This window comes from Ochotona curzoniae, unplaced genomic scaffold, assembly GCF_017591425.1.
Source record: "Ochotona curzoniae isolate NIBS_2020 unplaced genomic scaffold, NIBS_Ocur_1.0 contig_78, whole genome shotgun sequence".
Taxonomy (NCBI): Eukaryota; Metazoa; Chordata; class Mammalia; order Lagomorpha; family Ochotonidae; genus Ochotona; species Ochotona curzoniae.
In genome coordinates, this window is record NW_024466559.1 from 6,335,987 (window position 1) to 6,360,774 (window position 24,788).

Below are 24,788 nucleotides of genomic sequence, written 5' to 3' on the forward strand. Positions count from 1 at the left end.
AGTGGTGGCAATGGCTGATGGAATATTGTGGTGAGGAAATGATGGGGGCGGGGGGGCGCGTGGAGCGCAGACTCCTGGAACTTTACCAAATGTCAACCTGATCAACAGGGCCAAGAGCTGACAACTGATTGCCATCTCCTTGCATCTGAGGTTTTGTGTTTTCATTTGAGTCAGGTGAGAACTTGATTCTTTTGAGGATAACACCTGAGTCCGGAGCGCAGATGGGGCTACATAAATGGTGTGACTCTTTAACATCCAGGAGTGGTCCAACATCTGCTCCCTGACAGCCTCACCCCATTCTGGCCCCTCTGGGAGAAATTCCAGGATGCTAAAAGAGAGGACCTCTGGACTGGATCTCAGGGCCACTTTGCAGTCCTGCTCCATTACCATGGGCAGCATTTATTTTGATTGCTCGATACCCATGCTGTACTGATCAGTAACTATTCTGAGAATCACATGATTGCATAAAGAAAAAGTTAAGCTATCAGTGAAGTTAATGAAAAGCAGACAAAGCCAGCTCCACAGCAAGCTGAGCAAATGTCCTATAGCTGAGCAGGACACTCCTCAGAATATCTCCGGGTAGGATGGGGAGTGTGTGGATCAGCAATGAAAAAATAAACAGAGGAAGAAATTGATAGGCTCTTATAGGATATTCCTTGGCACTTTTCTTCCTTTAAAATGGTGTTGGAATTTATGAAACCATGAAAAGATAGCCTTTATATATTCTTTTTTTAAAGTTTTTTTTTCTTTGAAAGGCAGATTTACAGAGAGAATGAGAGACAGAGAAAGATCTTCCATCCACTGGTTCACACCCAAAGTGGCCACAATGGCTGAAGGCGAGCCAATCCAAAGCCAGGAGCTACTTCCAGATCTCTCCCATGGGTGCAGGGTCCCAAGGCTTTGTGTCATCTTTGACTACTAACCCAGGCAATAAGCAGGGAGCTGGTTGGGAAGTGTAGCAGTTAGGACTAAGAGCTGGTTCCCATGTGGGTTCCCAATGCAAGCAAGGCAAGATTTAGCCTCTAAGCTATCACCCCAGGCTAGCCTTAATATATTTTTAAGTTAATAGTAATGAATTCACAGCATTGGTAGTAAGAGGCAAATACAGTGCTGCTGATCGGCTGCATCTGTCATTGCAGCTGTTGACACTTCAGGAGTATCTAAGGCTCAAATCATACATCTTATAAACATGCCCTGTTATTAATACTCATGGCAGATCAAGTTCTAGGGATCTCTTCCATTTTATGAAGAAGATAAAGCTGCAAACTGAGTTCATTTCCTAGTGCACTGTGATCCACTGAAGTTCAGTTTATTGGTATCTGATGCATCGTTTAGTTATTCGTGGAATCAGAAAACGCGTGGAACATTGTCATTTTCCTAATACTTGCTCAAGTTTCTTAGTATTGAAATGGTCATTGCATACTTGAAATAGAATTAAAGATGCTTAGAGAAATATTTAAAGAATGTAAATAGAGGGTACCTGGTGCTAGGAAGGAGCTAGGAGTCTGAAGTGGCTCTTTCTAAGCTAATGTTCTAAAGCTGAACTTGTATTTTTTGGCGTCCCTGCTATTATAGTGCCGCTGTGATAATGCTGTTGCTTCCACAGTTACACAAGCTTGTTAAAATTCTGGAGTAGCAGTCCTGATTCTAAATATCTACAATTCTGGGGAAACAGATTTCTGCTGCTTAGTGCTTTGTTCTCCAGGACAATCTAATTTTTTGTTTCATAATGAAAACTATTTTTTTATAGCATTGAAGCTAGTTATTGAACATTTCTGTAGCCCTTGAATTTTTTTTAACAAATGCTTTATAATAATTATTTCCTATCTCTCAATTTTGTGAAGGGGAATTTAGCTTAATGAGAACTGTTGAATCTAGCAGAAAAGAGAGGCCAAGCTTTAAATCCTTGAACATTTATCTTAATGATTTTTAATTGTAAAATTTGGGACCATAGCCTAAAAATGAAATTCAAAGTGTGGAGTTTGAACTGAGTGTCTCTTGCTCCCAGCTGTGTTTACTGTATCTTATTGTAGGAGGGAGAGGCCTTGTAACACACTACTAAGTCACAGACTTCTTCTGCAGAAAGGCTAAACAATTTTCAACTGGTGATTTACCGAGGTTCACTTCGTGTCTTGAAGTACATGAAGTAATACATTGAAATTACAGGGAAAAGTGCTTTGGTTTGTGACATAGATGAATATCTTATACCAGTTGCCACAGTGATCTAGTCTGTATTCTAAGCAGCTAGATTTTTAAAAAAATATCAAGTAACTGATTTTTCTTTTTTGCATCTTGCTTTTATCTCTTGCTAAATTTCATGCTTATCTATATAAATTTATCTGAGACGCAGAGACCTGTCTATGCTGGTTCAGTTGTGGCCTAAAGCTGGGCCCAAAATCAAGATCTGAGAATTCAATTCTTGCACAGGCAAGCTGCAGCAATCCATCACGTGAGCTGTTGCTCCTGCTTCTCCGGGTCTGCATTGGCAGGAAGCTGGAGTCAGAAGCCAGAAACAGAAATGGAATCCAGGTGCTGCAGACTGGGACAGTGGGCATTATTTTTTTTTAAATTTATTTATTTTTATTAGAAAGGAACATTTACAGAGAAACAGAGAAAAATCTTTCATCTGTTGGTTCACTCCCCAAGTGGCCAAAACTGAGCCAATCCAAAGCCAGGCGCTTCTTCCAGGTCTCCTACATGGGTGCAGGGTTCCAAAGCTTTGGGCCATCCTGTACTGTTTTCCCAAGCCACAAGCAGGGAACTGGATGGGACAAGAACTAGTGCCTATATGGAGTCTTAGTGCGTTGCAAGGTAAGGATTAAGCCCCTGTGTCATTGTACCAGGCCTGTTCAGGGGCATTTGATATGAGGTCTTGGCTGCCTGCCTCTACTTGTTTGTTGGCTTGTAAGTGCTCTTGTATAATCTGCATAAAATAGTGTTATTATCTATGATTTATAAATATTCTTTGAGCCTTCACTTTCTGTATATTTTCTTAAGCACACATTTTTTTTTAATTTTGATAGAGTACAAAATTGTTTTATTTACTTACTTATTTACTTATTTATTTTTGTTCTTCATCCTTTTGTCTTCACAGTTAGGGACTTTTTCCCAAATCCAATTTCATGGAGATTTATCCTTGTATTTTCTTCTAAGATGTTTATAGTTTTAGCTCTTACATTTAGTTTTTTAATTCATTAGTTAATTTTTATAGATAATATGACATGTGAGTAAAACTTCACTCTCTTCCATATAATTAGCTCCAGTTGCACAGCACCCACATCCATACCAGTAGAAGTTGTTAGTAGAGCTCTGAATGGAAGCCACTGGAGTTAGCTGAAATGTAAATGTGGTTTTTATTTATATTTTCCTGACATCTAGAGAGCCTGAACAATTTTTCATATATCTATTAGCCAGTTTTTCTTTTAAAAATGTCTGTTCATTTCCTTCGCCCATTTCTTCACAAGGCTGTTTGTTTTGCTGTCATTGAGTTTCTGAAGCTCTTTATAAAGCCTGGATATTGGTCTTTTATCCGTTGTGTAGTATGCAAAAGTTTTCTCCCATTCTGTTGGTTGCTTCTTCACTTTGTTGATCATTTCCTTTGTCACAAAGAAGCTTCTTAGTTTGATGTACTCCCATTTGTTTATTTTGGCTTTGACTGTGCTTTGGGTGACTTTTCGAAGAAGCCTTTCCCCATTCCCATACTTGGAGAGTGTTTCCAATGTTTTCCTTGAATAGTTCAATGATTCTGGATGCAGATTTAGGTCCTTGATCCATTTAGAGCTGATTTTTGTATAAGGTGACAGGTGGGGATCTTGCTTCTTGCAGGTTGCTATCCAAGTGGCCCAACAGAATTTGGTTGCTGCAGTTTTGTAGTAAATTTTGAAATCAAGAAATATGACTTTCTCAACATTGCTCTTCTGTTTCAAGATGGTTTTGGATATGTTGGGTCCTTTGCATTTCCCTATTAATTTTAGAATTAACGGGTCAGTTCTTCAGGAAAGCTATTTGATTTCTGATAGGAATGGTTTTTGACTCTGTGAGTTAATTTGTAGAGTATTCTTAGTATATCAGACATTCCCGTCCATGAATATGGGATGCTTTTCCATTTACATAGATAAGTTTACTTTTCCATTTTCATAGTTCTTTTAAGTTTCTCTGCATGACTTCTGCTTTTCACAGTGTATATTTTACACCCCTAGTACTGTTATTCTTTTTTTAAAAACGATTTATTTACTTTTATTGGAAAATCAGATATATAGAGAGGAGGAGAGACAGGGGAAGATCTTCTAGCTACTGATTCACTCCCCAAGCAGCCGCAATGTCTGGAGCTGAGCTGGTCTGAGCCAGGAGCCTCCTTTGGGTCTCCCGTGCAGACTCAGGGTCCCAAGGCTTTGGACTGTTCTTGACTGCCTCCCCAGGCCACAAACAGAGAACTGGATGGGAAGTGGAGCCAAGGGGATTAGAACAAGCACCCATATGGGATCCTAGCATGTGCAAGGCGAGGACTCAAGCTATTAGGTTACCGTGCTGGGCCCAGTACTGTTATTCTTTTTTATGCTAATGTAATGGATATTTTCTTATTACTTTATATCCTTGCTGAATGCTTATATTAGTTGTAATTGCATTTTGTGGCATCTTTAAGGTTTTTAATGTTGCTTCCTTTCCTCTCTGTTCTCCTCTCTGCCCATTTTCATGGCCAAATAATTCTAGCTAGAATGAACAGTACAATTTTAAATAGAGGTGAGAGTGGACATTCTTGTATTCTTGACATGAATTGGAAAATTTGTCATTAAATAGTTTTCTATCCTTTTTTAGTTAATAAATTTACTTTGATTTTATTTAAAGACTTATTTGTTTTTACTGGAAAAGGTGAATTTGCAGAAAGAAAAAGATCTTCCTTTTCTTGTTCACTCCCCAAAAGGCCATTTTCCTTTCTATAAATCCACTTGGCCAGTGCTGAACTGATCCAGAACTGAGCTGATCTGAAGCCAGGAGCCATAAGCTTCTTCCAAGTCTCCCATATGGGTACAGGGTCCCAAGGCTTTGGGCTGTCCTTAATTGCTTTCCCAGGCCACCAGCAGGGAGCTGGATGGGAAGCCGGGCCTCCGGGACTCGAACTGGCACCCATATGAGATCTCAGCATGTGCAAGGTGAGAACTTTAGCCACTAGGCTGCAGCACCAGGCCCGGCTTTACGTTTCAGTCTTATCTCTACTGCTTTCCTTTGCCAAAGCACATTGCTGAAAGGGAAGTGTAGCAGTCGGGACACTAATAGGCACCTAAATAGTTTTTACCTTTTAACAGGTGGAGATGTCAGTTGCTTTCAACCATGAAATTCCATTTTGCTAGATGTATTTTCTGTCTATTGATATCATCTTGTGGTCTTCATCTTTATTCTATTAGTATGGTCTATTAGCTGATTTTCAGGTATTGAACCAGCCTGGCATTCCAGAAACAGATTGCAGATTCTCACATGTGTAACTTCTTTACATGTTAGCTTGTTCCATTTTGTATTCTTTAGTAATGTTGCATCTGTAAACTGAGATATTGGTCTGTGTTCTTCATGTTTTTCTGTTGTCTGTTTTCAGAATATTATTACTAGCCTCGTAAGATGTGTTCAAGATTATTCCCTCCTCTTCTGTGAGGGATTGATGTTCATTAGTGTGAAGATTTCATCAGTAAGATCACCTTGGCCTGAATATTTACATTGCTGGGGTCCTTTTGATTACTGCCTCCATATTTTCTCTTGTTAAAGATCCCTTCAGATTTTCTACTTCTTGTTGAATCCGCCTTGGAAGTCTGTGTCCTTTTAGTTTTTTTCATTTGATTTGGGCCTTCTAATTTGTTGGTGTAAGTCATGGTATTCCCGTATAATCCTTTTTGTTTTTGATTCATTTTCATTCTTAATTTTACCAGTTTAAATCTTCTCCATGATCTGTCCGTCTAATGGTTATCAATTTCAAAGTTCTTTGAAGTAACTTTGTGTTTTGTTGATTTTAAATGCTTTATTTCATATTTGATTTAGTCATATTTCTTTAAAGATTTATTGACTTTTATTGGAAAGTCAGATATACAGAGAGGAAGATCTCCTGTTAGATGGTTCAATCCCCAAGTGACCGCAACAGTTGGAGCTGAGTTGATCCGAAGCTAGGAGCCAGGAGCTTCTTCCAGGTCTCCTACGCGGGTGCAGGGTCCTAAGGCTTTGGGCTGTCCTCGATTGCTTTCCCAGGCTACAGGAAGGGAGTTGGATGGGAAGCAGGGTCGGGATTAGAACCGGCGCCCATATGGAATCCCGGCGCGTGCAAGGCGAGGACTTTAACCACTACGCTATTGTGCCAGGCCCAATTTATTCATATTTTAATATTCCTTGCTTCCGTTATTGCTTTGAATTTAGTCTTTTCCTCTATGTTACTAACCTGGAAGGTTAAATTGTTAATTTGAAATTTTCATATATGTATGAATATATATATGTGTGTGTGATTATATATAACTCTAGAATGCTTGTTGTTTACAATTAATCACTCCCAGAAATACTGGAAATGCTGAGTAGATATAGCTTCTTTTCTAAAATTTTTATTTCCATCCAAAAGTAATCTTGTGGGGAGTTAGAATTAGCTATTGAGTAACAGATAAAGCAGAGCCTACTACAGCTTTTGAATTTGAAAGAATGTATGCAGTAATTTGAATGTGTTGTGATTTGGAGGATTATGACATAGGGCCTGCACAAAGGGTTATGTGGAGCATTGTTGGCAAAACTGTATACTTGTAAGCTGCTTGAACATTTTTATATGTTAAAGATTTAAAATTTTTTTCCTGCTAAAAATGTGATTTTGGTGGTTTCATAGCGTATGGAAGACCTTTACGCATCTGGAAATTTTCTGTAGAATAACAAAATAAACTGTTAAAAAAAAACTTGCCTGTATCTCAGCTGAGAATGATAGCAGTTATCTCAATTAAAATGATTCTCTTTGAAAGCAATAAATGATATTTCAGCATCTCCCTCTAATAAAAGGAAAGCACAGTGTCATCTGGGCATAGAGCATTTAGTTTTGATTTAGTATTTAATAGGCTATGTAGCTCCTGCTTTTTGGTTCAGTACCATGCCTTTTATTCTTTAGCTGATTTGCTAATTACTATTGAAAAACACTCCACAGTTTCACTGGGGAAATGCAAATGTATATTCAGAATCTAAATACTTGAGAGGCAGCCAAGTACTGAGTGCATTGCAAACATTCTGCATTTATATGATTTTTATGCAATAGCTTTTAATGTCCTGAGACTGTCTCAGCAAATGTCAGTGTACAGACCGCATCCCTACCAGCAAAAGTGAAATAAAAGGTTGTGGCTTTTTCAGTTAAATGACAGAAAATATAATTTTCTTTTTAAAAATTAATTTTTAAGAATTACTATTTAAAAAATTATTTGTGTAAAGAAAACAGAGCTCATGCATTTCATTTGTGTAATTCCAAGAAAACAGCTGTAATTTCCTTCTTCTGCCTCCCCCCTCAGTCACTCTCCTTCCTTCAGTTTGTTCCACAATCACAGGTTAAAATAATTAGTCTACAATGTATTTGAAAGGTAAATGGAGGCAGAGATGGAGCAAGAGAAGAAAGGGAAGGGTGCCCCTGCCTTCACCAGTTCATTCTCCGTGTCTGCAATAAGCAAGACAGAGAGCAGGAGCTGGAAACTTAGCTTGAGTCTCTCACGTGGAAGGCACTGCTGGGGTGGGCACCTGCAGCCTGCCAGGGGCATCAGCAGGAAGCTGGGCACCAACCCAGGTTTTCCAAGGTGGGAGAATCCCCCATGGCAAATTCCTGCATGGTGATTTGGGGAGGGAATCAGCAGATCTCTTTGTCTCTCAGTGTTTTGGTCTCTCTCTCCGCTCTGTCTCTCTCCTCTCTCACTGTACCTTTGGGAGAAATAAATTATTTTAAAACATTTATTTTTATTGGAACGTCCGATATACACAGAGGAGGAGAGACAGAGAGGAATAACTTCCATCTGATGATTCACTCTCCAAGTAGCCACAATGACTGGAGCTGAGCTTATCTGAAGCCAGGAGCCTGGAGCCTCTTCTGGGTTTCTCATGCGGGTGCAGGGTCACAAGGCTTTGGGCCATCCTTGACTGATTTCCCAGGCCACAGTCAGAGAGCTGGATGGGAAGCGAGGCTGCTGAGATTAGAACCGATGCTCATATGGAATCCCGGTGCGTGCAAGGTGAGGACTTTAGTCACTAGACTACAGCTCTGGACCCAAATAAATCATTTTTAAAAGTGTTACTCTTCTATGAGAATTTACATTTAGCCTCTGGACCTGTTTCTGTAGGCGTCTGGAAAACAAGTCTTACTGACTGAGGAACACGGCTGACATTTCCCTACCCAGGATCAGTCTTCACAAAGCATGCTGCTGCATGTCAGGGCAGATGCCTGCTCGTTTTGTGAGAGCAGGCTGCACTGACTATCACAGGGACATTTGGAACATTCATGAGAGAAAGCATTTTCTGCATGAAAACTTCATAACTGAAGAATGTGCCCTCTGCTCCAACTGTTACGCCTCTTCAACCAGAGTTTGGCAGTTGCTGAATCTAGAGTTGTAGCCTCGTATCCCCCTGGTGTGATCCTGCCTGACTTGTTATTCATGAGTCTGTTTCCCTGAGAGATGTGGTTGATGACATATGTGGGTGATGCATACCCTACACTGCCTTGAGGCCTTTTTTATTTCCCTGGTTGGAATGTTTCCTTTTGCTTTAATACGCTTGCAAATAGGTGTGTGTGTGTGTGTGTGTGTGTGTGTGTGTGTGTGTGTGTGTGTGTGTGTGTGTGTGTGTGTGTGTGTGTGTGTGTGTGTTGGGGATGGGGATGAAGGAATCACCAGATACCAGATGTTACAATTGACTTGGTTTAGTGCCAAGTCTGCCAAAACCCATTTCCAAAAAAGCAAATCCAACATTTGAAGTCTTTCTCCATGAGTTTACAACAAAGGAATTAAAAACAAAATAAATCAATGCAATCGTCTTTTTCTAAAAGAATCTCAAATTCTCAGTCACTAGTTCCCTGTGCCAGTGTCAAACCTCTCATCTAGTACCTCTGTGGTGTTGCCTTCTGTTCCACATCCTCCTCCCGCCCCTTAGGCTCCAGGCATTCAGCACGGAGGGGAGCTCCCTGCAGTTAGGCAGACAGCACAGAGCTGTGTGTTGGCTCAGAGGGACAAAGCAGTACACACTGGACTGCAAGGGAAATGCTTTTCCCATCCAGTGCCGATTCTCAGAATAAGCTTCAGTCAAGCTGGCCTCCAGATTCGTCATGGACAGGGACACCTTCTTGTTTTTAGGAAATTCAGGCAGTGAATGGAGATCTTCTAGGACCTGAGTTGAAGAATTACACCTTGGAAAGGGAGATCCATCCTTCCTTGCTTCCTTCCTTCCTTCCTTCCTTCCTTCTTTTCTTGCTTCCTTCCTAGAACTGTATTCTTAAAATGAAAATTTTATTTATTTTCATTTTATTTGAAGCACGAAGGAGCAGAGACAGAGATGTTTGCCATCTATGCGCTCACTCACCAACTCCCGCAACTGCCGGGGCTGTGCCAGGACAGAGCCTGAAATGCATTCCGAGTTTTCCACATGGGTGGCAAGATCTAAGTACTTGAGCCATCATCTGCTGCCTTCCAGGGTGTTTGTAGGAAGCTGGATTAGAAATGGAGCCAGAACTGAAACCAGCCATTTAGATCTGTCAGGTAGGGAGTCCAGGGTCTTAACTGATGCACCAAACATCCAACCTGAGAGATTTGTTTATAAAAGTTGTAACAGGTGCAAGACTTACTTAATTTTACTTAAAAGACATTTCACTTGTGTGTCTTAAGGGTAATGGCCCTCACGCATTTGAATATTATCATCAAGAAAAAATGATTTATCTGGAATACTTTCTGAAACCAAGGAGAATAGAACAGTTGGAAGTCTTAGTGCAATCTAAAGTTGATTCAGAAGGAATCCCTTGCTGACATCCATCTCTCCGTCCTGCTGTGTTTCTGTATTTCCTAAAGAGGTGCTGGTCCTCTCTTCTGAGCAAGAGTGTTCCAGCCGAATCCTGCTTCTACCAGCTGCCTGCCCTGCGGCTCTGAGCAAGCTCCTTTGGCAGTCTGTGCCTCAGTCTTCTAACCTTTAAGTGGAAACAAACAAACAAGAAGAGTGAATGTAAAATTGAGTTAATACCTACAAAGCCCCTAGAATATTGCTTGGCTAAGGGAAACCCTGAGAGCGTATAAACTGCTGGCTATTTAATTTTCTTTGACTCTGTTGTTTATTATCTCACGTACTCTGGCTTTGCATGCTTGGTGGCCTAGTTTCCAGGGACTCAGGCAATTGTAACTATGGATTAGATGGGGAAACACAAGCAAAACCTTATTTTGGAATGAAATATGGCAGGTTGTAGCTCACAAGAAAGAGGACCAAAAAAAAGTAAACTGAAGAAATCAAGAAGTGCAATATCCTGGGGTGTTTAGTGCCTGAGGGAGAGCCTTGCCCATTCCTTGGCTGCAGAGAACATTGGTTGCAGAGAGCATCGATGTCTTTCAGCACAGTTCAGCACCTCTTGTTCAATGTTGTGACCCCAACTTAGAAAAAGATGTGAAATCTAGACATGGTGACCAGACAGTACTTCACATGTTAGGAAGATAGCTAAGCAGATTAAACTAAAAAGAAAAGAAAAGATAAGATAAGATAAGAAAAGGAAAGAAAAGAAAGGAAAAGGAGAAAGGCATCTGAAGATCTGTTTTTGGAATATTTTGATTTAGATATACTTTATTATATCTGCATATTTTGTGCCTCCTCTTTTTAGTCTAAATTAGTTTCTCTTTACAATTGTAAATCTAATTATTAGCATGTAAATATGATTTTTTTTGTGACAGATAGCTCTTCTTGCTGAATGCCAGTGGTTGGGTCACTTCCCAAATGTATGCAGCAGTAGCCAGGGCTCACAATTATTTGGCACCCCATTATTTGGGCCATTATTGCTTCTTCCCAGGTCTGTATTAGCTGGAAGCTGGCATCAGGAGCCAGCACCACAGGAATCAAACCAGATGCTTTAATGTCGTACGCTGGTCTCCTCACTGCTCAGCTAAACACCCTCAGAATAGCTGGGTGTTGCTCTGCAATTACAGTTACCAGCAATTGACTGGCATTGCACGTGATCTGTAGTGTTTATATACATGTATTTGAGGAAGAAAAAACAGTTTATTCAAAACATTTTTTTGGAACAAATTTCATTGTTGGTTAAAAACACTTAACAAAATTTAACTGTCTAATAAAGTGTGGATTGAGTTAAGTGGTTTTAACTACACGCATGTTGGTGTGTAACAGATCTACAGAAACTTGTTATTTTGCAACACTGAAACTATTTACTGATTTGAGTATATCTCCATCTCCCCTCCCCAGTTCCTGTGAACCACCACTTCACTTTCTTTATGAGTTTAACCACTTTAAATATCTTTTGTAAGTGGAATCGTACAGAATTTGTTTTTGTGTCTGGCTTATCTCACTTGGCATAGTCTCTTTAAGGTTCTGTCATGTTTATGCCATATTATAGGATTTCCTTCTTTTGAAATATGGGTAGTATTCCTATGCCACATTTTGATAACTGTTTGTGGTCACTTGACTTGCTTAACGTCCCTTGGCTACTTTGAATAGTGCCATTATGAACTTGAGTTTGGATGTATTTCTTTGAGATCCTGCTTTTAATTCTTGTGAACTCATACTTTAACTCTTGTGGGATTGTGAAATAATGTGATAATTTGATTTCATTTTTAAAGAAGCCTGCTTACTGTTTTTCATAGTAGCCGTATGTACCATTTTTTAAAAAAATTCACCAGGAGTGTACAGTGAATCTGGTTTCATCACATCTTCATAAATTTTGGTTGACAGTAGCTATCCTAATAGTTGGAGGTTGGTTCTTCATTGTGATTTTGATTTGTGTTTTTGTAATGATTAGTGATATTGACCATCTTTTCATCTACTTATTGACCATATGTGTATCTTTGGAAACTATCTTTTGGTCATTTTTAATTGAATATTCATGTCATTTTTATGATTGAACTGTGGAAGTTGTTTATATATTCTGGATCTTTCCCCCTTGTCAGATACATGGCTCGCAGGTACTTCCTGTTGTTTTGTGGTTCTAATTTAGTTCTGCTGAGTGTTTTAATTGACACATTATTTTTATGTTTGATGTAGTCCTACAAATCTATTTTTTATTTCTTTGGCTGTAGCCTTGTTGTCATGTCTAAAAAATCATCCCATATTCCAGTATCAGGAAGATTTTCCTATGTTACCCTTCTAGGAGTTTTATTGGTTCTGGTGGTTTTAAGTAAAGGGCCAATTTCATTATTTTTTGGTAAATATTATTTTTGCCAACATAATTTCCTGAAGAAACTATTTTGCCCCATTGAGTAGTCTCTGCTTTCTTATTGCAGATCAATTGACCATTATATACAGGATTTATCAACTGGGTTGTCCAATACTGGGAGCAACCACTTTACTCTCAGCAGTTGGTAACTCTGAATATAAGCAAGTTGGCAAAGGTTACTCTTGGAGGAGAATGTGCTCCTATTCCCATGTGACTTACGTAAAGCAGGAAAGTTTCAACTTGAATATATGAAATTTATATTTTGAATATCTATTAATAGATGCCTTAAGTTAGTATTAGAGTAAAAATCTGAAACTATTCTTCCTTTTTTTTTTTTTGAAGCTATTCTTCTTGCTAAGAGAGTAACTATGTTTCCATTCTAAATTCCCAAGGAGAAAAAGAGTTACAAAAAAAATCAGTCCAACTAGGCTAAATGCTACTTGAGCAGTTACTATACTTAAATGGATTTTTAAAAAGAAAACCAGGTTCAGGGCCCGGCATGGTAGCCTTGTGGCTATTGGCCTTGCTTTGCACATGCCGGGATGCCATATGGGTGCTGGTTCACGTTCCTTTGGCCCCACTTCCCATCCAGCTCGCTGCTTATGGCCTGGGAAATCAGTCGAGGATGGTCCAAAGCCTTGGGACTCTGCACACATGTGGGAGTCGTGGAGAAAGTTCCAGGCTTTGGATCGGCTCAATACCAGTTGTCGTGACCACTTGGGGAGTGAATTAACAGACAGAAGATCTTCCTCTGTCTCTCCTCCTCTCTGTGTATCTGATTTTCCAATAATAAAATAAAACAAATTTTTAAAAAACTAGATTCACTAAGCTGATTTTGTAATCTTGAAAATGTATAACTTTAGGAAGTAAGAGACATTGAGCAACTGGGGAATGGTGGTAGTCAGTGGAACAAGTTGATTGGACTTTTACAAAATGTGCTTGATAGAAAAAGTAATCTAAAGTGACCTGTATACCTGAAGAAAAGTTATTGCATATTTGGCTCCATGTGGTGCTACCATCTTGGAAGCAGAGTACAGCATTTGACGATATGCTTTCATTGAATTTGGATGCACAATTTTTATTTCCAGGGCCAGCTCTGTTGCAGTAGGTTAAACCATTGCCTGCAGTGCTGGGATCCTCTAAGAGCACATGTGTAAGTCTAAGCTGCTCTAGTTCAAATCTGACTTCCTGCTAATGGCCTGGGAAAGCAATGGTAGATGACCAAAGTACCTGGGCTCCTGCACATTTTTGGGAGACCTGGATGAAGCTCCTGCATCAGCTCATGGTAGTGTGGCCAATTGGGGAGTGAGCCAACAAATGGACAATCTCTCTCTCATATGCTTGTGCACTCTTACTCTAATTCTTCTTTCAAATAAATAAATATATCTTAGGATATTTCAATTCCTTTGAGATAAAAAGCTAATTTAAAAATAATACAGGGTGAAGTAAATAATAATTTCTTCGTATTTTTCTGTAACAAAATTAGAGTTTTTTTAAAAAAGAACAAGATAATTTTATTTAGCTGTATTTCACCAAATCAGCAACATGATTTTTATGTCTTCTTTGCCCACTTACAGCTGAGACATACTCTAACTCACGTCAACTTTCAGCTCTGCCCTAAGCAGTTTAAATCGTCAACTGAGTAACCACTGGGGAGCTGAATCATAGATAGGTATCACCAGGAATTAATGCTGTGTTAATGGACAGCATTAATCTTGGAATTCCTGTGAGGCTAAATATGTGAAGGGCTCTACTAGGCTTTCAGAATGCAAGCCTTAATTTACCTGTATAAATCCATGCTGGAAAAAGGCTTAATCAGTGTGTCTCCCAGCAAATCCACATGTGCAGCTCTTGAGTTATAGATACCCTAACAAATTGCTCTTCTTGGGAGCCTTTGCTCTCCCTCTCTGGTCAACACTTGAGTACTGGGGAGTGTAAACTATTTCCTTGAAAACACAGCTACCCAGGTCACTTGTCTGAGGGGAAGGCAGTCGAGGAAGGAGAGACACCTTCCCAACAACCCCAAGAGCTCATGAGGTGACTGATGTCACAATCGGATTTCTCTCACCCCACTTCACTGTTTGTGGGTATTCTCCTAGGGATTTAGTCTTAGCTTATCTTACGGCTTTATCTGTCAGGGTTTTAGAGATGAATCTCAAATTGTTCAGTCCTCTAGATGTCTCTCCTAAAATCCATACTTGTTCTCAAACTACCTATGGAAGGATTAGAATTAAATTTTAACCAGGTGAGGACCAGTATCGTGGGACAGCATGCAAAACTGCTGCCTTAAATGCTGGCCTCCCATATGGCACCTGTTGGAGTTCTAGCTGCTCCACTTCTGATCCAGCACCTTGCTAGCGTGCCTGGGAAAGTAACAGAGGATGGCCAAAGTTCTTGAGACCCTGTACTCACATGAGAGACACAGAAGATGTTTCTCCTGGCTTTGGACCAGCTCAGCTCCTGCCATTATAGCCATTAAAGGAGTGAAATCAGTGGATAGAAGATCTTTCTCTCGCTCTCTCCTACTCTGCCTCCCACCTTCCTCTCCCCAACCTGGCTCTGTAAATCTGTCTTTCAAGTACATAAATAAATCTTTCTTAAAGATGCAACTTTGGGGCCTGGCATGATAGCCTAGTGGCAAAATCCTCACTTTGTATGTGCCAGGATCCCACATGTGCACTAGTTTGTGTCCTGACTACTCCATTTCCCATCCAACTCACTGCTTGTAGCCTGGGAAAGCAGTAGAGGTTGGCCCAAAGCCTTGGGATGCTGCACCATGTGGGAGACCCAGAAGTAGTTCCAGGTTACTGGCTTCAGACCATCTCAGCTCTAGCTGTTGCAGCCACTTGGGTGGGAATCAGCAGTCAGAAGATCTTTTTGTCTCATCTCATTCTCTGTATATCTGCCTTTCCAATAAAATTTATTTTTTTTTAAATGTAATTTTGAAGAGTGGATGTTGTGGTGCAATATGATGAGTTGCTACTTGAGGTATCAGCAACTTTACATTGCCAGTTCTGAATCTTGGCTGTTCTGCTTCTGATTCAGCTCCCTGCTAATGTACCTTGGAAAAGTATCAGAAGATGGCCCAAGAGCTGGGATCCCTTCCATTCACACAATAGATTTGCACTGAGTTCCTGGCTCCTGTAGACAGATCTGTGTACTGATGTTCAGTCTCCAAACGACTACAGCAGCCAAAGTTGGTTAGACTGAAATCAAAAACCAGCAGCTCTCATGTATGTGGCAGGGGTCTAAGGACTTGGGTCATCTGCTACTGCTTTCCCAGGAACACCAAGAGGGAACTGGATTGGGAGCGCAGAAGCCAGAACTCCAACTGGAGTCCATATTGGATGCTGGTATTGCTTACAACACTTAACCCATTGTGCTACAACCCAACCCACAAAGCAAGTATTACATAAAATTTAGCTAAGTCACTTGAATTGACTGGCACTTTGCAATATTGCTTGCCTCAAGAATTCTGTTCTGAATTGCAAGATGTAACTGAATGTAAGTATGTTTGGGATTAAAATGAAAAGAATATTCAAGAGATACATTTTTTGTAAATCATCTATTTTTATTTTATCTGAAGGCAGATACAGAGTTGGTCTCCACTCCTGTTTTACTTACCGGTTGCCTGTAGAAACTGGGGCGAAGTCAGGCAGAAGAAGCCAGGAACATGGAAATTAATCCCAGTCATCCACAAGTGGCAGGGATCCAACCAATTGTTTGAGCCAGCATCTGCTGTCTGCCTGGGCGGGAAGCTAGACTGGAAGTGGAGTAGCTGGGACTTAAAACAGATACTGATGTAGAACACAGTGTCTCACATGATAACTTAACTGCTTAGCCAATTGTCTGTCAAAGCATGAAATAAAATATTTAATAAATTCCTGTAGAAATCGTTCTACTGAGTGTTTTCTATGATAACTTTAGTACGTTTATTGACTCATTATATGTAAATATCTATGTTTTTCTACTTGCTATAGTTTTCTTTTTTTTACATTTTATCATTATTCATTTTAATGTACAGTTCCATATTCCATTATCCCTTCCCTAATTCTCTCCCCCCCACCTAGTTCCTCTGTATCATTACTAACATATAGTTCTTCATACTCAGTCATATGTCCATCATTATGGGCATGGACAGTGGCAGAGAGTCCAGAATCCTATTGTCAAGATATAGTAAACAGTTTCATTATAAGTCCATCTTTGTCTGGAAACAGAAATGCATACCACACTGCATCCTCACATCTGGATGTTAGTCTTCATTTCATAGCTACTGTACATCCTCTTAAAGGAAAAGTCATGACACAAAATCAATAGAAAGAAAAATAGAAATGTACAATGCCATGAAGTTAAATGACATGTTACTAGATACGACAGTCTCCATTACACATCTACTCTACATCCCCTTAACTAAAGAGCCACAAAACAAAATCAACATCAGGGAGAAAAAAAGAGGTTAACAACACCATGAAGTAAAATAACATGCTATTAAATGACTAACGCGTAGCTGAAGAAGTGAAAATCAAGAACCTTCTTGAAGAAAATGATGCCACTGCGTGATTTACGAGTCATTGAATGATTTAAACAGAAAAAAGTGTTTTAAAGAGATTAAACCAACAGAAAAATAACAAAACCCATGAGATATAGTTTCCACTGATCTTTGTTTGTGAGCTGTGTCTCCTGTAGGCAACAAATAGATGCGTTTTGTTTTTTGTTTGTTTGTTTTGTTTTGTTTTTTTAAAAATTTATTTTTTATTTTTATTGGAAAGGCGGATATACAGAGAGGAGAGACAGAGAGGAAAATCCTCCATCCGATGATTCACTCCCCAAGTGAGCGCAACAGTTGATGGAAGCCAGGAGCCTCTTCCCGGTTTCCCGCACCTCGACTGCCCTCCCAGGCCACAAGCAGGGAGCTGGATGGGAAGAGGGGCCACCGGGATTAGAACTGGCACCCATATGGGATCCCGGGCATGCAAGGCGAGGACCTTAACCACTGCGACACCGCGCCAGGCCCGCGTTTTGTTTTTTAATCCAGTCTACCAATCTACAACCTTTGATTGAGCTTAAGCCATTTACATTCAGAGTTAAACATACAGAGGTGGTACTTTGGTCCTGTCATTTTAGGAATGGGTTGTTCAATGATTTAGTCTTCTGTTGTCATTTTACTGGGACGTTCTTCCCCTTTGCCTTTGGTTTTGATGGGTGCTATTCCTCTTCTCTGTCAAGAGAACATCTTGAAGTATCATTTGGAGGGCAGGTTTGGAAGAGACATATTCTTTTAACTTTTCTTTAATGTAGAGACTGTTATTTCATTTTCAAAAACAAAAGATAGCTTTGCTGGATACGTTATTCTGGACCAACAATTTTTTCTTTTAGAATCTAGAATATGTCACTCCATTCTCTTCTTGCCTGTAGAGTTTCCTAGGAGAGGTCTCCTGTGAGTTCAACTGGCATTTCTTTACATGTCAGTCGATTTTTTTCACGTGCACATTTAAGGATCTTTTCCTTATGTTTGATTGAAGAGAGCTTGATGATCATGTGTCTTGGTGAAGATCGCTTTTGATCAGGCTTGTTGGGAGTTCTGTGCCCCTCCTGGATCTTGTTTCCCAATTCTTTCTCTAGATTAGGGAAATTTTCCTTGATTATTTCATTAAATACATTTGCAAACATTTGTAAAACCAGTTTCTCTTTCTGCACCTTCTGGGACTCCCATAACTCTTATATTTGGCCTCTTAATAGTGTCTTTCAATTCTTGAATAGTTTCTTTGGCCTGATCCAGCTCTGCTTCCAGTTTTTTGTTTGCTTTCCCCCCAGTGACAGGAAATATCTTCCAATCCTGAGATTGTTTCTTCTGCTTGCTTCATTCTATTTTGGAGACCCTCCACTGTACTTTTAATTTGCTCTACTGTGTTATTCATGTCTGATATATCAGCCTTGATTTGCTTTATTGCTTCCTTAAATTCTTTGAACTCTTGCATGAGCTTCTCATTTTTGATCAGAATCTTTAAAATGAGTCTTATGGATTCTGTGTCCCCCATTTTCTTGATGTCTTCCTCAGTTAACTCTGAGTTTGGCATAGGATTTTGTTCCTTTGCAGGGGAGTGTTCGGTACTATTCATTGTGCCTTTGTACCTTCTTTTGCTCTTGATCATTGTACTTCTGGTTAGCAGAGTCTTTTTCTTGGGGCAAGTTTCTAAGCTGTGTCACCCACAGGTCTACAATGTGATTTTACTTATTGTAGTTGGTACACAACTTTTTGTTTGCAGCCACTTGTGCCACAACCTCCAGCGAGTTCCAGGTCTGGGTTCTTATGTCAGATTTCCACCGTGGTCTCCACAGCCCCAGCTCCTGGCTCATCAATCTCCACCTGCTGTGATACCATGCTGAGGTTGCACTGTTGTCTCTGCAACCTTTCTCCTGCTGTTAGGTCTGGGTGCCACACGGACCTATTTTGATCCATATGATGCCACAGTCGATATTATTTTCCTGCGGGACCAGTGAAATCCATAGAACTCAGTCCTTTCCCTTGCCTTTGCCTGCTTACGCAAAATGGTGCCCAATTCGGCTCTATGGGGCTGACTGGGCTGTGAAATCCACCCTGCTCTCGCACTGCCTGTCTGGGATCTGCTGCTCTGTCTCTGCTCCTGGTCAAATCAAACGGACCAGTAAGAAGGACAGTTCTTTGTCTGGGTTCATCTCCAAAGCTCCCAGTGAAAGTCCCTTCCCACCTGGTTGCTGGTGGAGTTCAGCTGCTGGTGGAGTTTAGATCCACTTTAGCTGAATGCCGCTGGAGTATTAGTCACTGCAACACCACCCTGTTGTGTCCGCTGCTTTGCTGTGTCTGTCAGTCTCCAGGTACCCCTCTGCTGTTGTTCTTTTCTTTCCTGTTTCCTGGAATATGTCCTCTCTGCTTCATCCTGATTAAATGTTTTTCTGTCTGTTTCAACATGTCCTTACCTTGTTCTGCCATCTTGATTCTCCCCTTCTTGCTATAGTTTTCATGTTGATTTTTATCTTGATGCTAAATATGTAGGCTTAGATAATGGTATTATTTAAATTGTTTGAAATTACTTGTCAAGGGCCTTTGTATCAAAGGATCATTTTATAGCTTTTAAATCTACTACATGCTAAATTCCTCTAATAGACTCATAATGGTAAAAAGGCAAACGGTTGGGATATTGGTAGCAAGGAAGCAGAAATGAAATTTAATTGTGATTTGGTTTCTTGGTATGCTCCTGATTTACTGATGTAGTGTTTACAGTTTAATGGAATTTATTTCTTGGTAGTATTTAAATGTAAAAATGAGGTATGTTCAGCTAAAATTTGCTTGAGTTTAATTGATATAATTTAAAGAGGCCAAGATTAAGTTTTTAGGCATTGTCTATTTTCTATTTCTGGGACATGTTTGGAAAGCTGATTATTGTCTTATTTATTTTTGCTTATATAAAACCATGAATCATATTTTAGGTAAAGGGGTCTTTGGGATTGTTGACTGTTCTTTATTTTTCTCTTTGAAATTTTCATTGTAAAATTTGTTCTGCTTTTCCAATCAATTTGTGTTATTTTGAGTCACTCATTAAATCTGATAACTATTTAAATCATAAAAGCAACTTTCATGTCTCTAATTCTATTTGTTTGTCTACCTACCTATCTTCCTGTTTACCTTTGCTTTGATTGAAATACATAGTTTTGGTAAATCTTTCTCAAAACAGTAAGAGGATATGTGAGACATGGAAAACAAAAATTGTGTCTAGTAATTACTCCCTCTGGCAACTGCAGGAGGTGAAAATATGTGGCAAACACAGGTGTAAAGGAATAGATTTAGAAAAAAAAAACTTGGTTTGCTACTTCTAGAAACTTGTCTGTTTAAAACAAACCTAAAATAAGAAGTGAAAAAAGAAGAGTTATTTAATTTCGAACATGTGCAACTTCTGCTGCCATTTGCCTTGGTATAAAGATTTCTGAGCTGTCGTTACACTGTGTATTAAATGGTGACTCATGGTTCCAATGTTCTCTCTTTCTCATAGTGTATGCCGATTAAAGGGCTGGGGTTCGTTCTAGGAGCCTATCAGTGCGTCTGCAAAGCAGGATTCTACCATCCTCGAGTCTTCTCCGTGAACAACTTTCAGAGTAAGTGCCCTTGTTTCCATGAATGTGGATGTCTGCACAGAAACACGTGTCACTTTCGTCTTGTTGAAGTCATGTGGTTAAAGCCCCACAGCTGCGCCCATTTACATCACTTACCATCACAAAATATGTGCTGACTTTCAGTACATTCGGAATGCCTTAAAATATTTTAGTTCCTGGGTAAAGCCAACTATGGTTGAGTTATTGAGTGTTGCTACCAAAAGCTCCCCCAAACTGATTTTGTCTTTTTGTTTGTATTTCTGTTAATTTGGTTGCACGTTGATATTCTATGCTGCCTAACAAGTGATTACAAATTGTGTCGCTTCAAGTAACACAAACTTACTATTACCATTTCTCATCCTGGCTGAGCTGCGTCTTCTGCTCCAGGTCTTGAGACCCACCAAAATCCTGGTGTCCCTGGAGTGTGGCCCCTGAGATTCACAGCGGTCCCACGCTGCTGGGTCATTTCACCTTTTTGGAACGGCAGGCCTAACCTCCTCATTCTTCTGTCCAGCTTGGGGTGACTCTTATCTGCTGAAAGTTGCCCCACAGCCTGGCTGTGTGACGCTTTCCCAGGGAGGCTGGTCACAAGCACGTGCATAGCTGCCTCAAGAGTCTTCCCTAATAGCGCAAGCACAGGTGTGGCTCTCCCAGTGCTTGGCCACAGAGTATAACTCAGTGCAAGCAGAAGGGACATTTAAAGGGACATATTTGTGCAGAGCTTGTATTCCAAAGTTGAAATTTGTTTTTTGGCTCTTTTATTTCTGTTCCAGAAAATGTCAGTATTGTAGTCTGAACATCATGCTTTATTCTTTCTCTAAAGAATGCAGTGTTGCCTTATCAACTTGTAGCCATTGGATGGTGTTGTTAAGAAGGAGTGTGATGAGAAAAGGGTGGTTTCCCAGGAAGTTAGGTGTTCTTTTTTTTTTTTTTTAAGATTTATTTATTTATATGGGAAAGGCATATATACAGAGAGAAAGAAGTACAAAGAAAAAGATCTTCTGTTCACAGATCCACTCCTCATGAGGCTGCAACAGCTGGAGCTGAGCTGATCCAAAGCCAGGAGTTAGGAACCTCCTCTGGGTCTCCCACACGGGCTCAGGATCCCAAGGCTTTGGGCTGTCCTCTATTGCTATCCCACGCCACAAGCAGGGAGTTGGGTGGGAAGTAGAGCAGCCAAGACACGAATTGGTGCCCATATGGGATCCTGGCACATGCAAGGCTAGGACTTTAGCCACTAGGCTGTTGCGCTGGGCCCAGAATTAGGTTTTGAGGTTGTCTGAGTTCCTGGGAAACTGCACATTTCAGCCTGACAATAACTGGATGATTTCTATAGAATTGGCATCTCTGTTGGGCATACATGAAATAGGATATTGAGACTGAGACCTGATTTTCTTCATCTGGGCATCTGGGGAGCCACTGCCAAATTAATATGTAGCATATCTCCCTTTCCCTAGAAGTCTATCCCTGATCGTGACATTTCCATTTGGCTTTGAGGCTCTGAAGATAAAAACGATGTTGGGCTGTGCCCCCGATCTTCTGTTGCCGAGCTCAGCCTTGACTCGGAACAGCAGTTGTAGTCGCAACTTTTTAAGGGGGTCTCTGAGAACCTGCCATCACACACATAGCTTCATCCTCTCAATTTAAGAATGCATAAGGCCTGGGCATATAGTGAAATGGTTGCTCCCTTGCTTGGCGGTGGTGTATAGCCAAGCTGATGATTGGCTCACTCTCATGATTATATTGTGTTACACAAGTATGAATCTCTATTGTAGCAGATTACAGGAGAGGAGAGAGAGAGTGAGTTACTGGCTTTGAAGAACTAAGCAAGCTTGTTGTGAGAACTGTGTGGCTGGGCCTTGGGAATGGCAAGCCTCACTGAAACCCAACAAGAAAATAGGAGCATTGTTTCATAGCTGTAAGGAACTAACTTCCAGCAGCTGGAATGTATTTGGAAACAGACCTTGAGCTCCAGAAGACAATGTACCCCAGTGGAAGTATAGATTCCAGCCTAGGGGTACATTCAGCAGAGAACCCAGTTCCACAATACTTGACTTCTGGTCAACAGAAACTGGGTACTAGCAAGAAGGCATCTTAAATCCCTATGTGTCTGCTAATTTATTATGGAACCATGGAGCCCATACAAGAACAGGGATGGTAACACATTCTCAGGCTGTTTATACTTGTCGTGTGTGTGATGTGCCTGTACTTGTGGGAATGTGTGTACCAAGCCGTGGTGACACCATAGCTACTTTGGCATTCTCCCCATTTGTGGTCCAGACATAACATATGATTCAACGTTGAAGGATTAAGGGACTAGGTTTCAGCTTATGTTCTGTGAAGGTATTTTGTTTCTGGTTTACCCACATTTGTTCTCAGCTCCCACTATGTGACTGAAATAAAACATCTAAATATTGTAGAACCAGAGAATGACTATGCCATTTGCTTATAACACCACCCAGAGTAACTGGCTAACCTTTAGCAACTTATCTTTATTTAATTTGCACACTCCTACTTTCTTCCTTATTTTAAAAGTCAGTGATTTTCTCCTTTTTTTTTCCTTTAAACTGGACCTACTCTCTAAGAAAAGGCTGCTTGTCTGCGTTAGTCTACCTCCCATGTCATGTTCATTACAACCATAGAAAACAAAAGGCCATGGTTTTCAGTATAGGATCAATTACAGAGTGTAGCCTTGATGCAGCTGGGACCTTAGCACACTTAACCAAATCTGCCCTTTTTCAGTGACGGAGCAAAAAGCTGGCTACAGGTGACAATTTGAAGCCAGTAAAGTGTTCTTTGACCAAATATATCTTTCACGTTGGCCTTGTCAAGTTGCATGAAAATCCAATATTCATCTCTCCTCATTTTAAAGGAGTTCAACAGCCTGACCTGGAATAAGAGCTGTGACTCACCAGAGTCAAAAGCCAAGGACTTTTGCAAATATGTGTTTAATTTATTAGAACGTATTCCACATCTCTGTCTTAATGTATAACATCTTCTATTCACAATATCCTGGCAAATTATATGGGCAGCAGTTGTCATACTTTGCTTTGATGAGAAATTTGTGATATAGGAATGGCCAAAAGCAGCCCTGGAGCCAAGGCAGACAAAGCACTAAAAACCCAATATACTGGTATGGGATCCATGGCACAGTAGGCTTAGCCTCTGCCTGTGGCTCATGGGCATTAATTTTTGTTCTGACTGCTCTGCTTTGGACCCAGCTTCTTGCTAATGTACCTGGGAAAGCAGTGGCAGATGTCCCAAGTGCTTGGGCCCCTGTACCCAAGTGGGAGACCAAGAAGAAGTTCCTGGTTCCTTGCTGTAGATTAGCTCAGTTGCAGATCCTGAGGCCATTTGCAGAGTGAAGCAGCAGATGGAACACCTCTTTGTCTCTGCTTCTCTTTATAACTCTGCCTTTCAAATAAAAATAAAATAAGTCTTTATAGAAAAACAAAATTCGGAATTACATAAATGAAACTGCTGGCATGGTACATATTATGGATCATAGGATAATTATTCAGCAGACATAGTTGTAGAAATGAATTTGCACACACACGTAAACATTAATGATATGTGTAAAGAGACAAAGCTTCAACACAGAGTCCTTAGCACTTTATCTCAGACATTCTGTCCCATTGAAACCAGTGCCTAAGGCAGAACTTGGGAGAATGGATTCTGCATGAATCAGGAGGGAGAGGGAGTAGCAACTGAGAAGATTGAGAAGAAGAGCAAGAAGGAGGGAAGGGACCCTTCTTGGGAGTTGAAGGTGGCAGGTGGCTGTGAGTCTGCAGAACAGGGCCGATGGGACATGGTAAATGGGATGGCTCCCCCATGCAGGTGAAGTCACTTCCTACAGAGTTGCAGAGGCGGGAAGGAACCTCAGGTCTCACATTTCTTCTTCTCCCCCTTGGAGAAAGGAGCTAGGAGGCAGGTCTGAACCCTTAGAGAAAATATCGTGGTGTGATTTTTTTTTAAAAAGCTTTTATTTAGACGTGGACAACTGCCGACAAAAGATCGGTAAAGACCATCAAAGGTGCGTTCAAAAAACATGATTTAAAATTGTGCTGACAGCCCAGAGACCTCGTTCCTGGCATCTTTCTTGAAATTGACAGCTGCTTGTGAGCTAAGGGGACCTGACATTTGGATAGTAGCAGCATTCCAGAATAACCAAGTCTGGATGTCAGGCTGTCTCTTCAAATCCGGGCGCTCCTCTCCCAGGCTGCTGCTACACGAGCCAGGAACAAGGTCGCCTTCCTCAAATGCCATC

General features: G+C 40.5%; 1 protein-coding gene across 1 annotated transcript in view; it reads left to right on the forward strand.

The window, feature by feature from the left end:
* GPR158 (G protein-coupled receptor 158) overlaps positions 1–24,788 on the forward strand; it is a 317,004-nt gene that overhangs the window by 138,159 nt on the left and 154,057 nt on the right. The window contains exon 3 of the mRNA XM_040992543.1: positions 20,422–20,524. Coding sequence (XP_040848477.1) covers positions 20,422–20,524 — 103 coding nt within the window. The remainder of the gene's footprint in view (positions 1–20,421; positions 20,525–24,788) is intronic.